Raw genomic sequence first — 16,401 nt, 5'->3', positions numbered from 1 at the left:
GTGCACCCAGTTATTTGACTTAAGCAGGTACATAAATTACATAAATAATGAAACAGTTTTGGGACTTTAGTTGCCAAATGTAAATATTGTTCCATGTGGGAAATATGCGATGTCAAATTTATTGGTGAATAAATTATGGAAGTACGTTATATGTTAATATCCCACAAGTCTGAATATCTGAATAAAATTTTTTATCAATTATTATTATTAATTATATTATATTATATTATATATTATAAAATATTATTATTATAGAACGTCTTTAGATGTCAGATCAGCATATTCCGATTCAGAATTTCTCAATTTATATTATTGTTTAGACTGTGCTAGCTTTGATTTATTTGGGTTGCACTGTAGAAAAGTGGCTTTCCTTCCACTTACATCTCATAGTTGAGTGCTCTTTTTCTGATTCCACAGGGGAATTATTACTTCTTTGCACATCACAGCGATTTAGGAAGCTGGGGTTAGAGCACAGGGTCAGCCATGTTACAGCACCCCTGGAGCACAGAAGGTTAAGGGCCCCAAGAGTGGTAGTTTGGTTATAGCAGAGCTTGAACCCCTGAACTTCCAATCAGTAACCCACAGCCTTAACTATTGAGCTACTACTTCCCCTAACTGCAGCCAAAAGTCTCATGTTATTTAACTGTAACCATTACAAAAAAAATCCACATCATGTACTCTGTACATTAGCATGACAGCATGCACTACACTTAATTTTTTTGATAAATATATCTAAATATCTAAATCTAAATATATTTGCACAATTTGTTTTGTCTGCATATAACTATTTTTGTGACCAATAAAAAAAATCTATAATCTTAAATCCTGTAGGATCAGATAGCATGTTGGAATCGATCTGAAAGAGCCTACAGATACGTACAATACCAGATTGAGTGCTGAGTTTCACAGTCCACATTCTCAGTTTCAGGTTTATTATCTATCTCATGTTTTGGTCTCCTTTAAAAGCGTACTCAGTGCTATGAAAGGTGCTGGGGTTCACCAGAGCAGATCTCTGGCATTAAATGTTGCAAGCGGTCAGATTTCACTGCAAAGAGAGCATTCAGTCCCTCTGAACAGGGCTGGGGTCAGGTGATACACTTGCATGGAAACGCAAACCACTTCTAAAATACATTCTTACATGTCAACACATTTAAACACATTCAATGACTTTTAAATGCAGCTTCTATTTTACTTTGAATTCTGAATACTTTAAAAGGAACCGAGACGTTTAGACATGACCCAGTTCACATTCCTTTAACACATGCTGAGAGGGTCAGATTTGCACCACTCTTCATATACACTGATAGACAGATAGATCACTTTATTCACCCCAGAGGGAAATTCTCTACTGCTTAGTGATTAGAAACCTCACAGCTTAAGACCATGTCGTTACTTTTACGTCACACCAGGCAACCACTTGACATTTGAGTAAATTATTTGTATCTGGCGTCTTTATTCTGATATTTTCATTTGGGTTGTGTGATCAGCAGAGAGTTGTGTTGGCTTGCTAGATAATGAACTAAACCAGAGCACTAGTGCCCCCTGGTGGTAGAAACAGAACGCACCGGTTTAAAAGTTGGTCTTGGTTAAAAGGGCAATAATAATAATAATAATAATAATAATAATAATAATAATAATAATAATAATAATAATGAGTGGTAGCTCCAGTGGTTAAGGTGCTGGGTTACTGAAAGGAAGATCGGAGGTTCAAGCCCCGGTATCGCCAAGCTACCACTCTTGGGCCCTTCAGCATGGCCCTTAACCCTCTGTGCTCCAGGGTCAGCCATATCATGGCCATATGATGGGCCCTGCGCTCTGACCCGAGCTTCTGAGTTGGGATATGTGAAGAACGAATTTTATTGTTCTGTAATGTACTGTATATGTGACAAATAAAGGCTATTCAATTCTAATAATAATAATATTTACATTCAAGTATTTAATATTATTTTAATATTTATTTTACTCACATATTCTTTCCAGTTATAGATTTGCACACTAGGACTTAGGCCCCAAAGATCCCTTAAAATAAAATTACATCAAATAATAACACAGTGTTTATCATTCTAGTAAAAAAATTATGTATAGAAAATAAAAGCCGCAGACATCACCTCCCACCCTTTTGAGACATAAGATATTTTTTTGTATTTTTTTGAGGCATAAAGATAATGATGTAACATTTTGGGGCAAAAATACATAACAGGACCCCAAAACTGGATGCTAAAATAGCAAAAATCTCTACTGCGACTGTGAACTTTCCAGGAGAGCTGACATAAGCTGGTATGTAGGCAATCCAAACAGCACAGAATATGAGCATGCTGAACGTGATGAATTTGGCTTCGTTAAAATTATCAGGCAGCTTCCGAGCCAGAAAAGCCAAGATGAAGCAAAAGGCGGCCATGCAGCCGATGTAGCCAAGCACACAGCCGAACAGTGCCACTGAACCCAGATGACATTCCAAGATGATCCGGTCACGGTACAGCCACGTGTTCTTCACTGGATATGGTGGACTTGTGGTCAGCCAAGCCACACAAACAGCACACTGTATGGCAGAGCAGATGAACACACCGAATCGCTGCTGAGGAGGCCGAAACCACCGTGCTGCATTATTGCCAGGCAGTGTGGCCCTGAAGGCCATGAGAACCACCAGTGTCTTGCTGAGCAGGCAGGAGAGACAAAGTGCAAAAGTCAAACCGAAGGCGGTGCGTCGGAGTGGGCAAGCCCAGCGCGAGGGCTGGCCTAGAAAAGTGAGGGCACACAAGAAGCAGAGAGAGAGTGACATCAGTAGCAAGAAGCTCAGCTCTGAGTTGTTGGCCCGCACCAACGGTGTGTCTTTGTGACGAATGAAAATGACAGCTACGGTCACTGTAGCAGCTACACCCAGGATGGAGGTGGCTGCAAGGGCCATTCCAAAACCCTCAGTGTAGGACAGAAACTCAATCTGCTTGTCGACACAGCTGTCTCGTTGTGGGTTGGACCAGAGGTCCTCAGGGCATAGTGTGCAATCTGGCTGATCTGAGAGCAAAGATAAATAAGTTTAATTAGTGTTATGATGTGGGAGTGCAGTCATTCCAAACGATTATGTGGCAACCTTTATAAACCTTTTACATGGTAATATTATATATAATATATACAAACAGAAACATAACCTAAAGTATGTTTGTCTTTGGTATGTACCACAACTGAAAGTAAAGTTCAAGCTTTTCCCAAAAGTGTAAAAAGAATGTTGCATTCCAGAGTTCAAACGAGAAATCAAATCCAAATCAAATATATGACCATAAAAATCTTTATTCACAGCCCAAACCTTGGTATGTGCCACAGTGGTGCATAGTATTTGAGTAAATGCTCTTTCTTACTGTATTTATTAAGCAATTTGTTTAATGTTTTAACATTGAAATATTGCATTTCTGACTCAAGAAATAAAAAAAAAAATTCTACTAAAAAACTACTATTTGCCACAGAATTGTAAAATATTTGAGTAAATGTTTTTTGTTACTGTATTTTTGGCCGCTTTATATTTTTACTGAGTTTAAGCTACTAAAAACTTTTCCTCTCTACTCAACTACATTAATGATTCAATATCTGTACATGTTACTCCGCTATGTTTTGCACGGCAGCTTTATCTGCTTTGGTTTATTTATTCTGCAGAAGAGGCGATATTGCCATCGCCATTTTATTTGTCCATTGAATACTAAAGGTTCTTCTACTTTGTAGCATGAAACTGTCATTTTATTTTTTTTAATTGCTTTACTACTTTGTTGTAGTTTTTTTTTTTTGACTGACTTGTTTGATCTTCGTTTCATTCTGGCATGTTGAAGAGACTGTTGGTTGATGTTGGTTAATGCGGTGTCGAGGTGTACCATTTGATTTAGGTGTATTTTATAAAACAAAAACTCACAATTGAACTGTTTTTGACTTACATTACATTAAACTAACATAAAGACAAGTGCATGTATGAGCACTGTTCAAAATGAGTCAAATACTCAAGTACTGTTCAAATCATGACTCAAGTCATAATGGAATTTGTGACTTTTAACTTAAATAGGTTTTGCAGTAAGATATCTATACTTTTATCTATACTCAAGTATGATTTTCAGGTTCTTTTTATACCTCTGATGTGCCACAACTAAAAATTATAGTTGTAGCTTTTTTCTTAAAGTATAAAATAAAATTTTAAATAAAATGACATTTAAATATTGCATTTCAGACTGAAACAAGGCAACAAACTAAATAAATTTGAATCACATTCAATTTACTCATAAGAAATAAAATACCAATCAAATATACAACCATGAAATTATCTACAACTCCATCTTTGTTCACAGCCTACAGTGATTTCACAGCTGTTTTTACACCTGGAATGCTCATTGCACAAAACCTGAGCATAGAATATATAATATAATATAATATAATATAATATAATATAATATAATATAATATAATATAATATAATATAATATAATATAATATAAAAAAACAATATAACTACATTTCTACATTAGTTTACTTAAATATATTTATGCCAATTTTTCTGCAATGACAGTTTTTTTTTTCCCAACATGCACAATATTTGAAAGAAAACCAATGTTTACCAGGTAATTCATATTTCATTCATAAATAACTCATTTTTGCTAAACTGGTTTTGCTTCATATTTTAGGAAAGATTTACTGATATGGAGTGCTTTAGTGTTTTACATTCATAAATATAGCAGTTAATAATATTATTATATTATTAATGATCATTTAATACTCTTTTAAATCTTTTGAATGTTGCATTAATGTAATATTACTGTGAAATAAAAATAAGTTCTGAAGGCTCTGGTTTAGTGACATACCTACGCCATTGCTGATGCTACCCTCTGCACAGGGTACGCAATCATAGCAGCAAATGGGTTCTCCCTTACGTGGGGCTTTCCTGTAGCCTGGCTGGCAGCTGGCTGAGCACACTGAAACGGGCATCTGAGAGGCAGAGAGAAATGTAGAATGAGAATTGAGACAAAAAGTTTAAGAGGAAGAATCATGCTAGTCGTCAGCTTTGATTCCTGTGAGATTGGGAAATTTCCCGAAATGTTTTTACCTCTTTGGAGCCACCTGGCCACACAATGGCATCCTGGTGGATGAGTAGTTGCTGTTCGGGAGGAAGAGACGAGTCGAAGCGTCCGACCGTAGCAAAGTGCATCGGCCCACCCCTGGGTTCCTTCTGCCAGTTTACAATGTCATAAGTTCCTGGAGGGTTTCCATATTTATCAAAGTACACAGAGTCACCGAACTCAGTGGTAAAGTTCACCTCCTTGAGGTACTTTATTACCTAGTGACAAAGTATGCTTATTAAAAATCTGGACAGGGATTCATAGCTTTACACTTTACTGTACAATTCTAAATCATTGTGCCCTTTAGGGAGTCTAGAAATACCTGCCAGGGGTGTAGACTGTAGATATCTGGACAGACTTGCTTAACGGTACTGCTTTCCTGTGTCTGGCAGATAAGCAAGTTGTGCAGAGCATGTGCTGCAGCAAACACAGCTTTATATATGTTATAGGTGACTCTGAGCTGGGAAACATCATTATAGATTGTCTCAGTGTCTTGAATCTGCTCGTCTCCGGTACACATGCGGTTATACTGGACCTGATCAGCCATAGAGCCGACAGGTAGACTTGTGTTGAAGGAGCACTGAAACACGGTTTCCCAGAATTCTTGTGCTGACGGATTATACGGCTCGCTGAATGGTCGCAGGCTTTGCAGGAAGTCTTTAAAACCTGGGATCTCGGCTCGGCGTATCGCAAAGCCAATAGTGCCACTGAGAACAGGATATTTAATGGATATGAGGGTGGAGGTTACCCAGGCCTCACTGGCCACCCACAACCTTCCTGTTATATTCTGCTTTACCATTTCCTCCAACACAGGCTGTATGTCTTCCTCAATGGCAAAGCCCACAAGCACACGTGCAGTAGAGTCTTTCATTAGTTTTACAATATCCTGGATTTGTTGCTGAGTGGGGGCTTTGGGAATGATGACTCGAAAGGCAACACATGCACCAAGATGGGTTACCTCAGCTGTGAACATGTCAATGCCGGTCCGTCCGTAAGCATCGTCTGCACCAAACGTGCCCACCCACGTCCAGCCAAAGTGCATGACAAGACGAGCCATGGCGCTGGCTTGGTATGAGTCACTAGGGATTGTACGGAAAAAATAGGGGTACTGCATTTTGTCACTCAGGCATGCACAAGAGGCAAAGTAACTGATCTGGGAATTCAAACAGAGACAAGGAACAGGGTCAGGGTGAAGCGAGGAATATTGCCTGGCCTGGTCGACATTGAGAGAATTAATTCTCATAAATTCGATTTTCTTTCTGGATTGGCTCTGTTAATTTCTCATAAAACGGCAGAATTTTTTTTTTAATGATTTATGCATGTTAACGATCGGACGGGTTTAAAAAAAATATATACGTAGGGAAAAAAAGTGAGATGTTATTTCCCAATTAAATTTTACAATACCAATTATTATATCATTAATTAACAGTTATTACATCTACAGACATTCAATACATTATACTGTTCAATCCTTTGGTGGGATGATCCACATTCACACACACTATGCTCTGAAAATACAGCTTACCATTGGGACCTTGTTTAAATTAAGCAGTCTGGAGATAGACATGGATGAGCTGGATGATGGGTCTCCTATGAGAAGAGGGATGGTAGGGGATGAACATGCCCCTGTGCTGTTCCTCTTCAGGGGCTGCGAGATCACAGACAAGGCGGTTCTTGCAGACAGAGCCATTGTCCAACATGTGTCATAGATCCTGTAGCCCAAAGTGATGTTGGGCAGCAATGTAGGATTTCGATTAATTTCTTCAATGAAAAAGATCATAGACTGAGACCAGCGTAAGGAACGCAGGCTTAACCTAAAGAAACGAGCAACATAAACACACACATAACAACAAAACAAATCCTGGTTAGTATTAGTTATGCTAAAATACAAACTTTTCATTGTGGATTATTTAGATAAACTGACGCATGATTAGAGAAAAACATTATTACAAATACAACATGACCTAACAATCATCATTGGATAAAAACAACATCCTCAGAAGCATTTTTTCACAAACATTTTACCCTTTGCATTTCCTCTTGTCTGGCATACTCCTGAAGTTCAGTTCCTGCTCCACACTCTTAGAATGGATGGGGAACATAGCAGCCAGAATCACCTCACCATCTTTATGGACCACTGCAGAGTCCAGGTCCTGCCAGGGCTGACATTCTTCCTCAGAGGAAGTGTGTCTGGGCCCGAGGAGAGACAGAAGCAAGGCTATGACCTGGAACACCATCATCCTTACTCAGCACTCAGACTGTACACTCCTGTGATGACATTAAACAAACGAATTTTATAGATGCGGATTATAGAAAAGCCTCTCTGTAGGGACAAAAGGGGTGACATACACACAGGCAAAGCCACGCATGCGCAAGATCATACACCGGTACGTGTACACACACACACACACACATACACACACTGTTGAGGAAAGAGAAAAAGAAATATCATATTTGTGTGCTTTTGGTTCCTAGATGTCAAACAACAACTGGTGAAATACAACAGATATATTTATATACAGTACACACATGTTCTCCTTCAGTAGTTTTTCTTTATTTACTAAATACTGAAAAAACATCCAAACTATAAAATAACACATTTGGACTAATGAAGCTAACAAAAATGTGCTAAAAAAAAACAAGAATATGTCCAAAGTATCTACATCTACACATCTGCTTTAATGACAGCTTGCCAAACTCAACATAGCAACAAGGAAGTCACCTGGAATACTTTTCGGCTTGTCAGGAGTTCATTTGTGAAATTTCTTGCTGTTCTATAGAACATCAGTTGTCTTGTGCAGAGGAAAGGGTGAGTACAGAGTCAATAGCCTTATTAGTGCTACTTTATCATTTCTTTCAAAAAAGACAGACAATCCAAAAAATATAAAAAACTTTAAATGTATCCATAAGTGCAGCCTTCAATACCATCAACCACTATGCTAAAACAGGCTTTCATGGGGACCGTCTCAGGAAAGGGAGACCTCCTTTGCTGCAAACAGAAAAGTGTATAAGAATTCCCAGCCTTAGAAACTTTACTGTACATAACTTTACATACATAGTTTGGGAAATTTACGGCAGACATTTTAACACCCACTGACCAGAGGAGACTGTGGGAGTCAGACCTGGTCGAATTGTGTCAAAGAACCAATTAGTACTTCAGAAGAAGAACAGAAGAAGAGACTTGCTTGGGCCTAGAAACACAAAAAATGGACATTAGATTAGTTAAAAAACTGTCCTTTGGTCTGATTCCAAGTTTGAGATTTTTAGTTTGGTGTCTTTTTAGTTGTATAGAGGATGAACGGACATTTCCTGAATGTGTGTTTCCCACTCTGAAGCATGGAGGAGGAGGTGTGATGGTGTGGGGCTGCTTTGCTGGTGACACTGTTGGTGGATTTTATCTCACAACCTACCGATTAGAAGGTGAGCACTGAACTACTACATCCACTATCTTGGATTTTCAAGGCTGCAAAAATCTCTGTTCACACTCTTCCAAATCATTTGTGTCTGAATTTCAACACTGAGGTCAGATAATAGTCATTGCATTACTATATAATACAGCCGTTCTGATATGGTCAGAAGCCAGCCTCGAGAGGTTGGTTCTCTGGTCAGACTTCCGAGCAGAAGAGGCCAGGTTGTTAGCTCTGCCACAAGATGTGCCTCAGAGTGCAGCCTCCCTCCAGCGGGTGTCTCTGACCGAGAGATCGCGGCAGATGGAGGAGACCCGCCGCCTCTCAGAAGGCCCCAACAGCTGCAGGACGCTGCCCTAGCTGCTCTGGGAGGGTCAGAGGCCAGCCTTGAGAGGGTGGTTCCCCTAAGAGTTTTCCTGACAGCTTGGAGAGGCCTGCCAGACGTATCTCAGTGGGTTCTGCACACAATAGAGAGGGGCTACTCGATTCAGTTTGGATTCTCTTCTCCCCTATTCAACGGGTTGTGTCCCACCCTGGTGGGACCCAAGCAGGCTCTGGTCCTGAAACGGGAAGTGCGCACCCTTCTAAGAAAAGGAGCCATCGAGGTGGGTCCTCCCTTAGTTACAGAGTCAGGCTTTTACAGCCAGTACTTCGTTGTTCCGAAGAAGGATGGCGGATTGCGGCCGATCCTAGATCTGCGCTCCTTGAACCGTTTACTCATGAGGCTCAGGTTTAGGATGCTCAGGGTGACCTCAAGGAGGTCATGTCTCAGATCAAGTCTGAATACTGGTTTGTCATGATTAATCTAAGGGACGCTTATTTGGACATAGCCTTTCTTCCCGCTCACAGTATGTTCCTGAGGTTTGCTTTCAGGGGGCGAAGCTTACCAATATCGGGTCCTCCCATTCGGCCTAGCACTCTCACCCCGCACTTTCATGAAGTGCACAAATGCTTCAGAGGACTCATAACATAAGGAAATGGCATCCACAATCCATCTGCTGAGAGTCTGCTTATTGGCTGGAAAACCTTGAACGGCTTCAGGGCATCTGCATTCTAAACAATATCGATGACTGGTTGATATTAGCTCGATCAGTGCTTCAGGCCTGTATGAAGGAGCTGGGGGTAAGACTAAATGCAAAGAAGTAACTTACTGTGAAGCAGTTCCAGAGGCTGCTGAGTCTCATGGCGGCAGCGTCCAACAGGATCCCACTTGGCCCCTCCATATAAAACCCCTCTACTGGTGGCTTAAAGGCAGAGGGTTCTCCTGGAAAAGCAATGCACTCCATATTATCAAGGTCTTGTGACAATAAACAGTTCCTATTTAAAGGCCCCATCCTGGGAGCTCCTTGTCATTGCATAACACTAACGACAGATGCATCCCTTACGAGGTGGGGAGCGGTCATGAGTGGCCACTCCGCCCAAGGTTGGTGGAACGAACTACATCTCTCATGGCACATAAACTGCCTGGAGATGATGGCTGTGTTTTTGGCACTAAAACACTTCCTCTGAGACCTGAGAGATTGCCACGTGCTGGTTCGTATGGACAACACGTCGGTGGTCTCATACATCAACCACCTCCATTCTCGCCCCCTGTACAGGCAGATCCTCCTGTCATCCCAGAGATAACTCTTCTTGTTGGGAGCACTTTACTTCCCGGGCCATTTAATTTGGAGAGCAGATGCCCTTTCAGGGCAAGGACCAAGGCCCAGGGAATGGAGGCTCCACCCCAAAGTGGTGGAGCAGATATAGCAGAGATATTACAGAGCCCAGGTGGATCTGTTTGTGACTCATTCCAGCCGCTGTATGTTTCTCGAAGACATATGCAACGCTGCTGGCTGGTCTACCCCTTTGACCTTTGACCTCTTGGCCAGATTTCACATGTGATTTAGAGCATGGACAACGCAAGGCGTTCCCAAAGCGTTTTGATGCAGCGCCTCGTTCCCTCAGGAAACTAGGGTTACATACGTAACTTAGTGACGTTTTTGAATACCTTATCATTATATAATTTATTTTCTCAAATATTCTCCTTTTTTTTCCACCTTATTCCTATATATTTATTGACCTTTTACTAAAGCAGATTGGGTTTTTATTTCACGGCAAGTTGTATTCTGCATATAACTATTTTAGTGACAGATAAAAAAAATCTATAATCTTAAATCCTGTAGGATCAGATAGCATGTTGGAATCGATCTATAGGAGCCTACAGAAACGTACAATACCCGATTAAGTTCTGAGTTCCACAGTCCACATCCATTTCAGGCTTATTATCTATCTCATGTTTTGGTCTCCTTTAAAAGCGTACTCAGTGCTATGAAAGTTGCTGGGGTTCACCAGAGCAGCTCTCTGGCATTAAATGTTGCAAGCGGTCAGATTTCACTGCAAAGAGAGCATTCAGTCCCTCTGAACAGGGCTGGGGTCAGGTGATACACTTGCAAGGAAACGCAAACCACTTCTAAAATACATTCTCACATATCAACACATTTAAACACATTCAATGACTTTTAAATGCAGCTTCTATTTCACTTTGAATTCTGAATACTTTAAAAGGAACCGAGACGTTTAGACATGACCCAGTTCACATTCCTTTAACACATGCTGAGAGGGTCAGATTTGCACCACTCTTCATATACACTGATAGACAGATAGATCACTTTCATCACTTTCAGAAAGAAGGAAATTCACTACTGCTTAGTGATTAGAAACCTCATAGCTTAGGACTGCGTCGTGACTTTAACATAACACCAGGCAACCACTTGACACTTGAGCAAATTATTTGTATCTGGTGTTTTTATTCTGACTTTTTTGTTTGGGTTGTGTGATCAGATTTGTGTTGACTTGCTAATAAATGAAGTAATCCAGAGCATTAGTGCCCCCTGGTGGTAAAAACAGAATGCACCGGTTTAACAACTTGGTCTTGGTTAAAAGGGCAATAGTAATAATAATAATAATAATAATAATAATAATAATAATAATAATAATAATAATAATAATCATAATAATATTTACGCTTCCCGTGGGCTCACCACCTGCAGGAGGGACCGTAAGGGACCGGTGCTGAGAGGATTGAGCAGCAGTCGAAGGCAGGGGCCTTGATAGCCCGATCCCCGGACACAGAGAAGTGTCTGGGGAATCTGCTTAGACTGCTGCCCCCGCGACCCGAATTACGGATAAGCGGGAGAAGATGAAATGAAATGAAATAAATATTTACATTCAAGTATTTTTTTTTTATTTCTTTTATATTTATTTCTTTATTTATTATATTCACATTTTCTTTCCAGGTATAGATTTGCATCACACTATGACATGGGCCTTTAAAATATCCCTTAAAATACAATTACATCAAATAATAACATATTGTTTATCATTCTAGTAAAAAAATTATGTATAGAAAATAAAAGCCGCAGACATCACCTCCCACCCTTTTGAGACATAAGATATTTTTTTGTATTTTTTTGAGGCATAAAGATAATGATGTAACATTTTGGGGCAAAAATACATAACAGGACCCCAAAACTGGATGCTAAAATAGCAAAAATCTCTACTGCGACTGTGAACTTTCCAGGAGAGCTGACATAAGCTGGTATGTAGGCAATCCAAACAGCACAGAATATGAGCATGCTGAACGTGATGAATTTGGCTTCGTTAAAATTATCAGGCAGCTTCCGAGCCAGAAAAGCCAAGATAAAGCAAAAGGCGGCCATGCAGCCGATGTAGCCAAGCACACAGCCAAACAGTGCCACTGAACCCAGATGACATTCCAAGATGATCCGGTCACGGTACAGCCACGTGTTCTTCACTGGATATGGTGGACTTGTGGTCAGCCAAGCCACACAAACAGCACACTGTATGGCAGAGCAGATGAACACACCGAATCGCTGCTGAGGAGGCCGAAACCACCGTGCTGCATTATTGCCAGGCAGTGTGGCCCTGAAGGCCATGAGAACCACCAGTGTCTTGCTGAGCAGGCAGGAGAGACAAAGTGCAAAAGTCAAACCGAAGGCGGTGCGTCGGAGTGGGCAAGCCCAGCGCGAGGGCTGGCCTAGAAAAGTGAGGGCACACAAGAAGCAGAGAGAGAGTGACATCAGTAGCAAGAAGCTCAGCTCTGAGTTGTTGGCCCGCACCAACGGTGTGTCTTTGTGACGAATGAAAATGACAGCTACGGTCACTGTAGCAGCTACACCCAGGATGGAGGTGGCTGCAAGGGCCATTCCAAAACCCTCAGTGTAGGACAGAAACTCAATCTGCTTGTCGACACAGCTGTCTCGTTGTGGGTTGGACCAGAGGTCCTCAGGGCATAGTGTGCACTCTGGCTGATCTGAGAGCAAAGATAAATAAGTTTAAGTAGTGTTATGATGTGGGAGTGCAGTCATTCCAAACGATTATGTGGCAACCTTTATAAACCCTTTACATGGTAATATTATATATAATATATACAAACAGAAATATAACCTAAAGTATGTTTGTCTTTGGTATGTACCACAACTGAAAGTAAAGTTCACGCTTTTCCCAAAAGTGTAAAAAGAAGAACATTACATTATTTACATGTTGTATTCCAGAGTTCAAACAAGAAATCAAACACAAATCAAATATATGACCATAAAAATCTTTATTCACAGCCCAAACCTTGGTATGTGCCACAGTGGTGCATAGTATTTGAGTAAAAGCTCTTCGATTTCACAGCTGTTTTAAACCTGAAATGCTCATTGCACAAAGCCTGAGCATATAAAATATATATACATTTATACATTAGTTTACTTAAAAATATTTATGCCAATTTTTCAGCAATCACAGATTTTTCCTAAAATGCCTAGAAAGAAACCCAATGTTTGCCCGGTAATTCATATTACATTTATATTAATTTTTGCTAAACTGTTTTTTTTCTTCATATGCAATGGAAGATGTGGAGTGCTTTAGTGTTTCACATCCATAAATAGAGAAGTAAAAAAAAATACTCTTGAATCTTTTGAATGTTGCATTAATGTAATATTACTGTGAAATAAAAATAAGTTCTGGAGGCTCTGGTTTAGTGACATACCTACGCCATTGCTGATGCTACCCTCTGCACAGGGTACGCAATCATAGCAGCAAATGGGTTCTCCCTTACGTGGGGCTTTCCTGTAGCCTGGCTGGCAGCTGGCTGAGCACACTGAAACGGGCATCTGAGAGGCAGAGAGAAATGTAGAATGAGAATTGAGACAAAAGGTTTAAGAGGAAGAATCATGCTAGTCGTCAGCTTTGATTCCTGTGAGATTGGATATTTCCCAAAACCGAATAGTTTTTACCTCCTTGGAGCCACCTGGCCACACAATGGCATCCTGGTAGATGAGTAGTTGCTGTTCGGGAGGAAGAGACGAGTCGAAGCGTCCGACCGTAGCAAAGTGCATCGGCCCACCTCTGGGATCCTTCTGCCAGTTTACAATGTCATAAGTTCCTGCAGGGTCTCCATATTTATCAAAGTACACAGAGTCACCGAACTCGGTGGTAAAGTTCACCTCCTTGAGGTACTTTATTACCTAGTGACAAAGTATGCTTATTAAAAATCTGAACAGGATTTCATAGAGGTGAGCCTTCTTTACTGTACAATTCTAAATCATTGTGCCCTTTAGGGAGTCTAGAAATACCTGCCAGGGGTGTAGACTATAGATATCTGGACAGACTTGCTTAACGGTACTGCTTTCCTGTGTCTGGCAGATAAGCAAGTTGTGCAGAGCATGTGCTGCAGCAAACACAGCTTTATATAAGTTATAGGTGACTCTGAGCTGGGAAACATCATTATAGATTGTCTCAGTGTCCTGAATCCGCTCTTCTCCTGTACACGTGCGGTTATACTGGACCTGATCAGCCATAGAGCCGACAGGTAGACTTGTGTTGAAGGAGCACTGAAACTCTGTTTCCCAGAATTCTCGTGCAGACGGATTATAAGGCTCGGTGAATGGTCGCAGGCTTTGTAGGAAGTCTTTGAGACCGGGGATCTCGGCTCGGCGTATCGCGAAGCCAATAGTGCCACTGAGAACAGGATATTTAATGGATATGAGGGTGGAGGTTACCCAGGCCTCACTGGCCACCCACAACCTTCCTGTTATATTCTGCTTTACCATTTCCTCCAACACAGGCTGTATGTCTTCCTCAGTGGCAAAGCTCACAAACACACGTGCAGTAGAGTCTTTCATCAGTTTTACAATATCCTGGATTTGTTGCTGAGTGGGGGCTTTGGGAATAATGCCTCGAAAGGCAACACATGCACCAAGATGGGTTACCTCAGCTGTGAACATGTCAATGCCGGTCCGTCCGTAATCATCGTCCGCACCAAACGTGCCCACCCACGTCCAGCCAAAGTGCATGACAAGACGAGCCATGGCGCTGGCTTGGTATGAGTCACTAGGGATTGCACGGAAAAAATAGGGGTACTGCATTTTGTCACTCAGGCATGCACAAGAGGCAAAGTAACTGATCTGGGAATTCAAACAGAGACAAGGAACAGGGTCAGGGTGAAGCGAGGAATATTGCCTGGCCTGGTCGACATTGAGAGAATTAATTCTCATAAATTCGATTTTCTTTCCAAATTAGCTCTGTTAATTTCTCATAAAAAGGCAGAATGGTTATATGAATTTCAGCTATAAATAATCAGCAGTTTTAGACAATTTGATCGTGTTTTTTTCAATGATTTATGCATTTTTGCCTGATTTCGAACACGTCTGTCTTTTCACATTCTGACACATTATGACGAAATGCACCATACGTGATTCGCATAAAAAAAAAAAAAAAGATGTGATTATAAGTAAAATATGAATTTTCCATTTTTCAAGAAAAATAAATATAGTAAGGGAAAAAAGTGAGATGTTTTCAAACAAATAATGAGGTTTCCACTTAAAACACGTGGTTATTTCCCCAATTAATTTTTACAAATACCAATTATTAAATCATTAAATAACAATTATTGCATCTATGGAAATCCAATACAATATATTGTTCATTCCTTTGGTGGGATGATCCAGAATGAAGATGTTTCACTGATATAGGCATCGATGTGCACATTCATACACAGTGTACTCTTAAAATACAGCTCACCATTGGGACCATGATCGGATTAAGCAGCCTGGAGACAGATATGGTTGCGCTCGATCCCGAGTCCCCTATGAGAAGAGGGATGGTAGGGGATGAACATGCCCCTGTGCTGTTCCTCTTCAGGGGCTGCGAGATCACAGACAAGGCGGTTCTTGCAGACAGAGCCACTGTCCAACATGTGTCATAGATCCTGTAGCCCAGAGTGATGTTGGGCAGCAATGTAGGATTTCGATTAATTTTATCAATGAAAAAGATCATAGACTGAGACCAGCGTAAGGCACGCAGGTTTAACCTAAAGAAACGAGCAACACAAACACACATACAACAAAACAAAAGTTAGTTAGGATTACTTAGGCTAAATGATGTGAAAGAAACACTATTACAAATACAACATGACCTAACAATCATCATTGGATAAAAACAACATCCTCAGAAGCATTTTTTCACAAACATTTTACCCTTTGCATTTCCTCTTGTCTGGCATACTCCTGAAGTTCAGTTCCTGCTCCACACTCTTAGAATGGATGGGGAACATAGCAGCCAGAATCACCTCACCATCTTTATGGACCACTGCAGAGTCCAGGTTCTGCCAAGGCTGACATTCTTCCTCAGAGGAAGTGTGTCTGGGCCCGAGGAGAGACAGAAGCAAGGCTATGACCTGGAACACCATCATCCTTACTCAGCACTCAGACTGTACACTCCTGTGATGACATTAAACAAAAGAACTTTATAGATGCGGATTATAGAAAAGCCTCTCTGTAGGGACAAAAGGGGTGACATACACACAGGCAAAGCCACGCATGCGCAAGATCATACACCGGTACGTGTACACACACACACAC

General features: G+C 40.8%; 2 protein-coding genes across 2 annotated transcripts; both read right to left on the bottom strand.

The window, feature by feature from the left end:
• Window positions 1-2,104: 2,104 nt before the first annotated feature.
• LOC310732191 (extracellular calcium-sensing receptor-like) lies at window positions 2,105-7,571 on the bottom strand (the record flags this gene model as incomplete). The annotated part of the gene is made up of 6 exons (XM_083552541.1): window positions 7,113-7,571; window positions 6,613-6,901; window positions 5,410-6,240; window positions 5,075-5,305; window positions 4,833-4,956; window positions 2,105-3,012 (listed from the first exon to the last, which is right to left on the bottom strand). The coding sequence occupies exons 1-6, from the start codon at window positions 7,325-7,327 to the stop codon at window positions 2,105-2,107; spliced, it is 2,598 nt and encodes an 865-aa protein (XP_083408667.1). The 5' UTR covers window positions 7,328-7,571.
• A 4,330-nt stretch (window positions 7,572-11,901) lies between these two features.
• Window positions 11,902-16,109, bottom strand: LOC310732097 (extracellular calcium-sensing receptor-like; the record flags this gene model as incomplete). The annotated part of the gene is made up of 6 exons (XM_083552394.1): window positions 16,018-16,109; window positions 15,563-15,851; window positions 14,116-14,946; window positions 13,777-14,007; window positions 13,530-13,653; window positions 11,902-12,809 (listed from the first exon to the last, which is right to left on the bottom strand). The coding sequence occupies exons 1-6, from the start codon at window positions 16,092-16,094 to the stop codon at window positions 11,902-11,904; spliced, it is 2,460 nt and encodes an 819-aa protein (XP_083408520.1). The 5' UTR covers window positions 16,095-16,109.
• Window positions 16,110-16,401: the final 292 nt, after the last annotated feature.

This window comes from Silurus aristotelis, assembly GCF_946808225.1.
Source record: "Silurus aristotelis genome assembly, chromosome: 10".
Lineage (NCBI taxonomy): Eukaryota > Metazoa > Chordata > Actinopteri > Siluriformes > Siluridae > Silurus > Silurus aristotelis.
The sequence above is the reverse complement of the archived record's forward strand: the minus strand, read 5'-3'. Positions and strand labels throughout refer to the sequence as shown.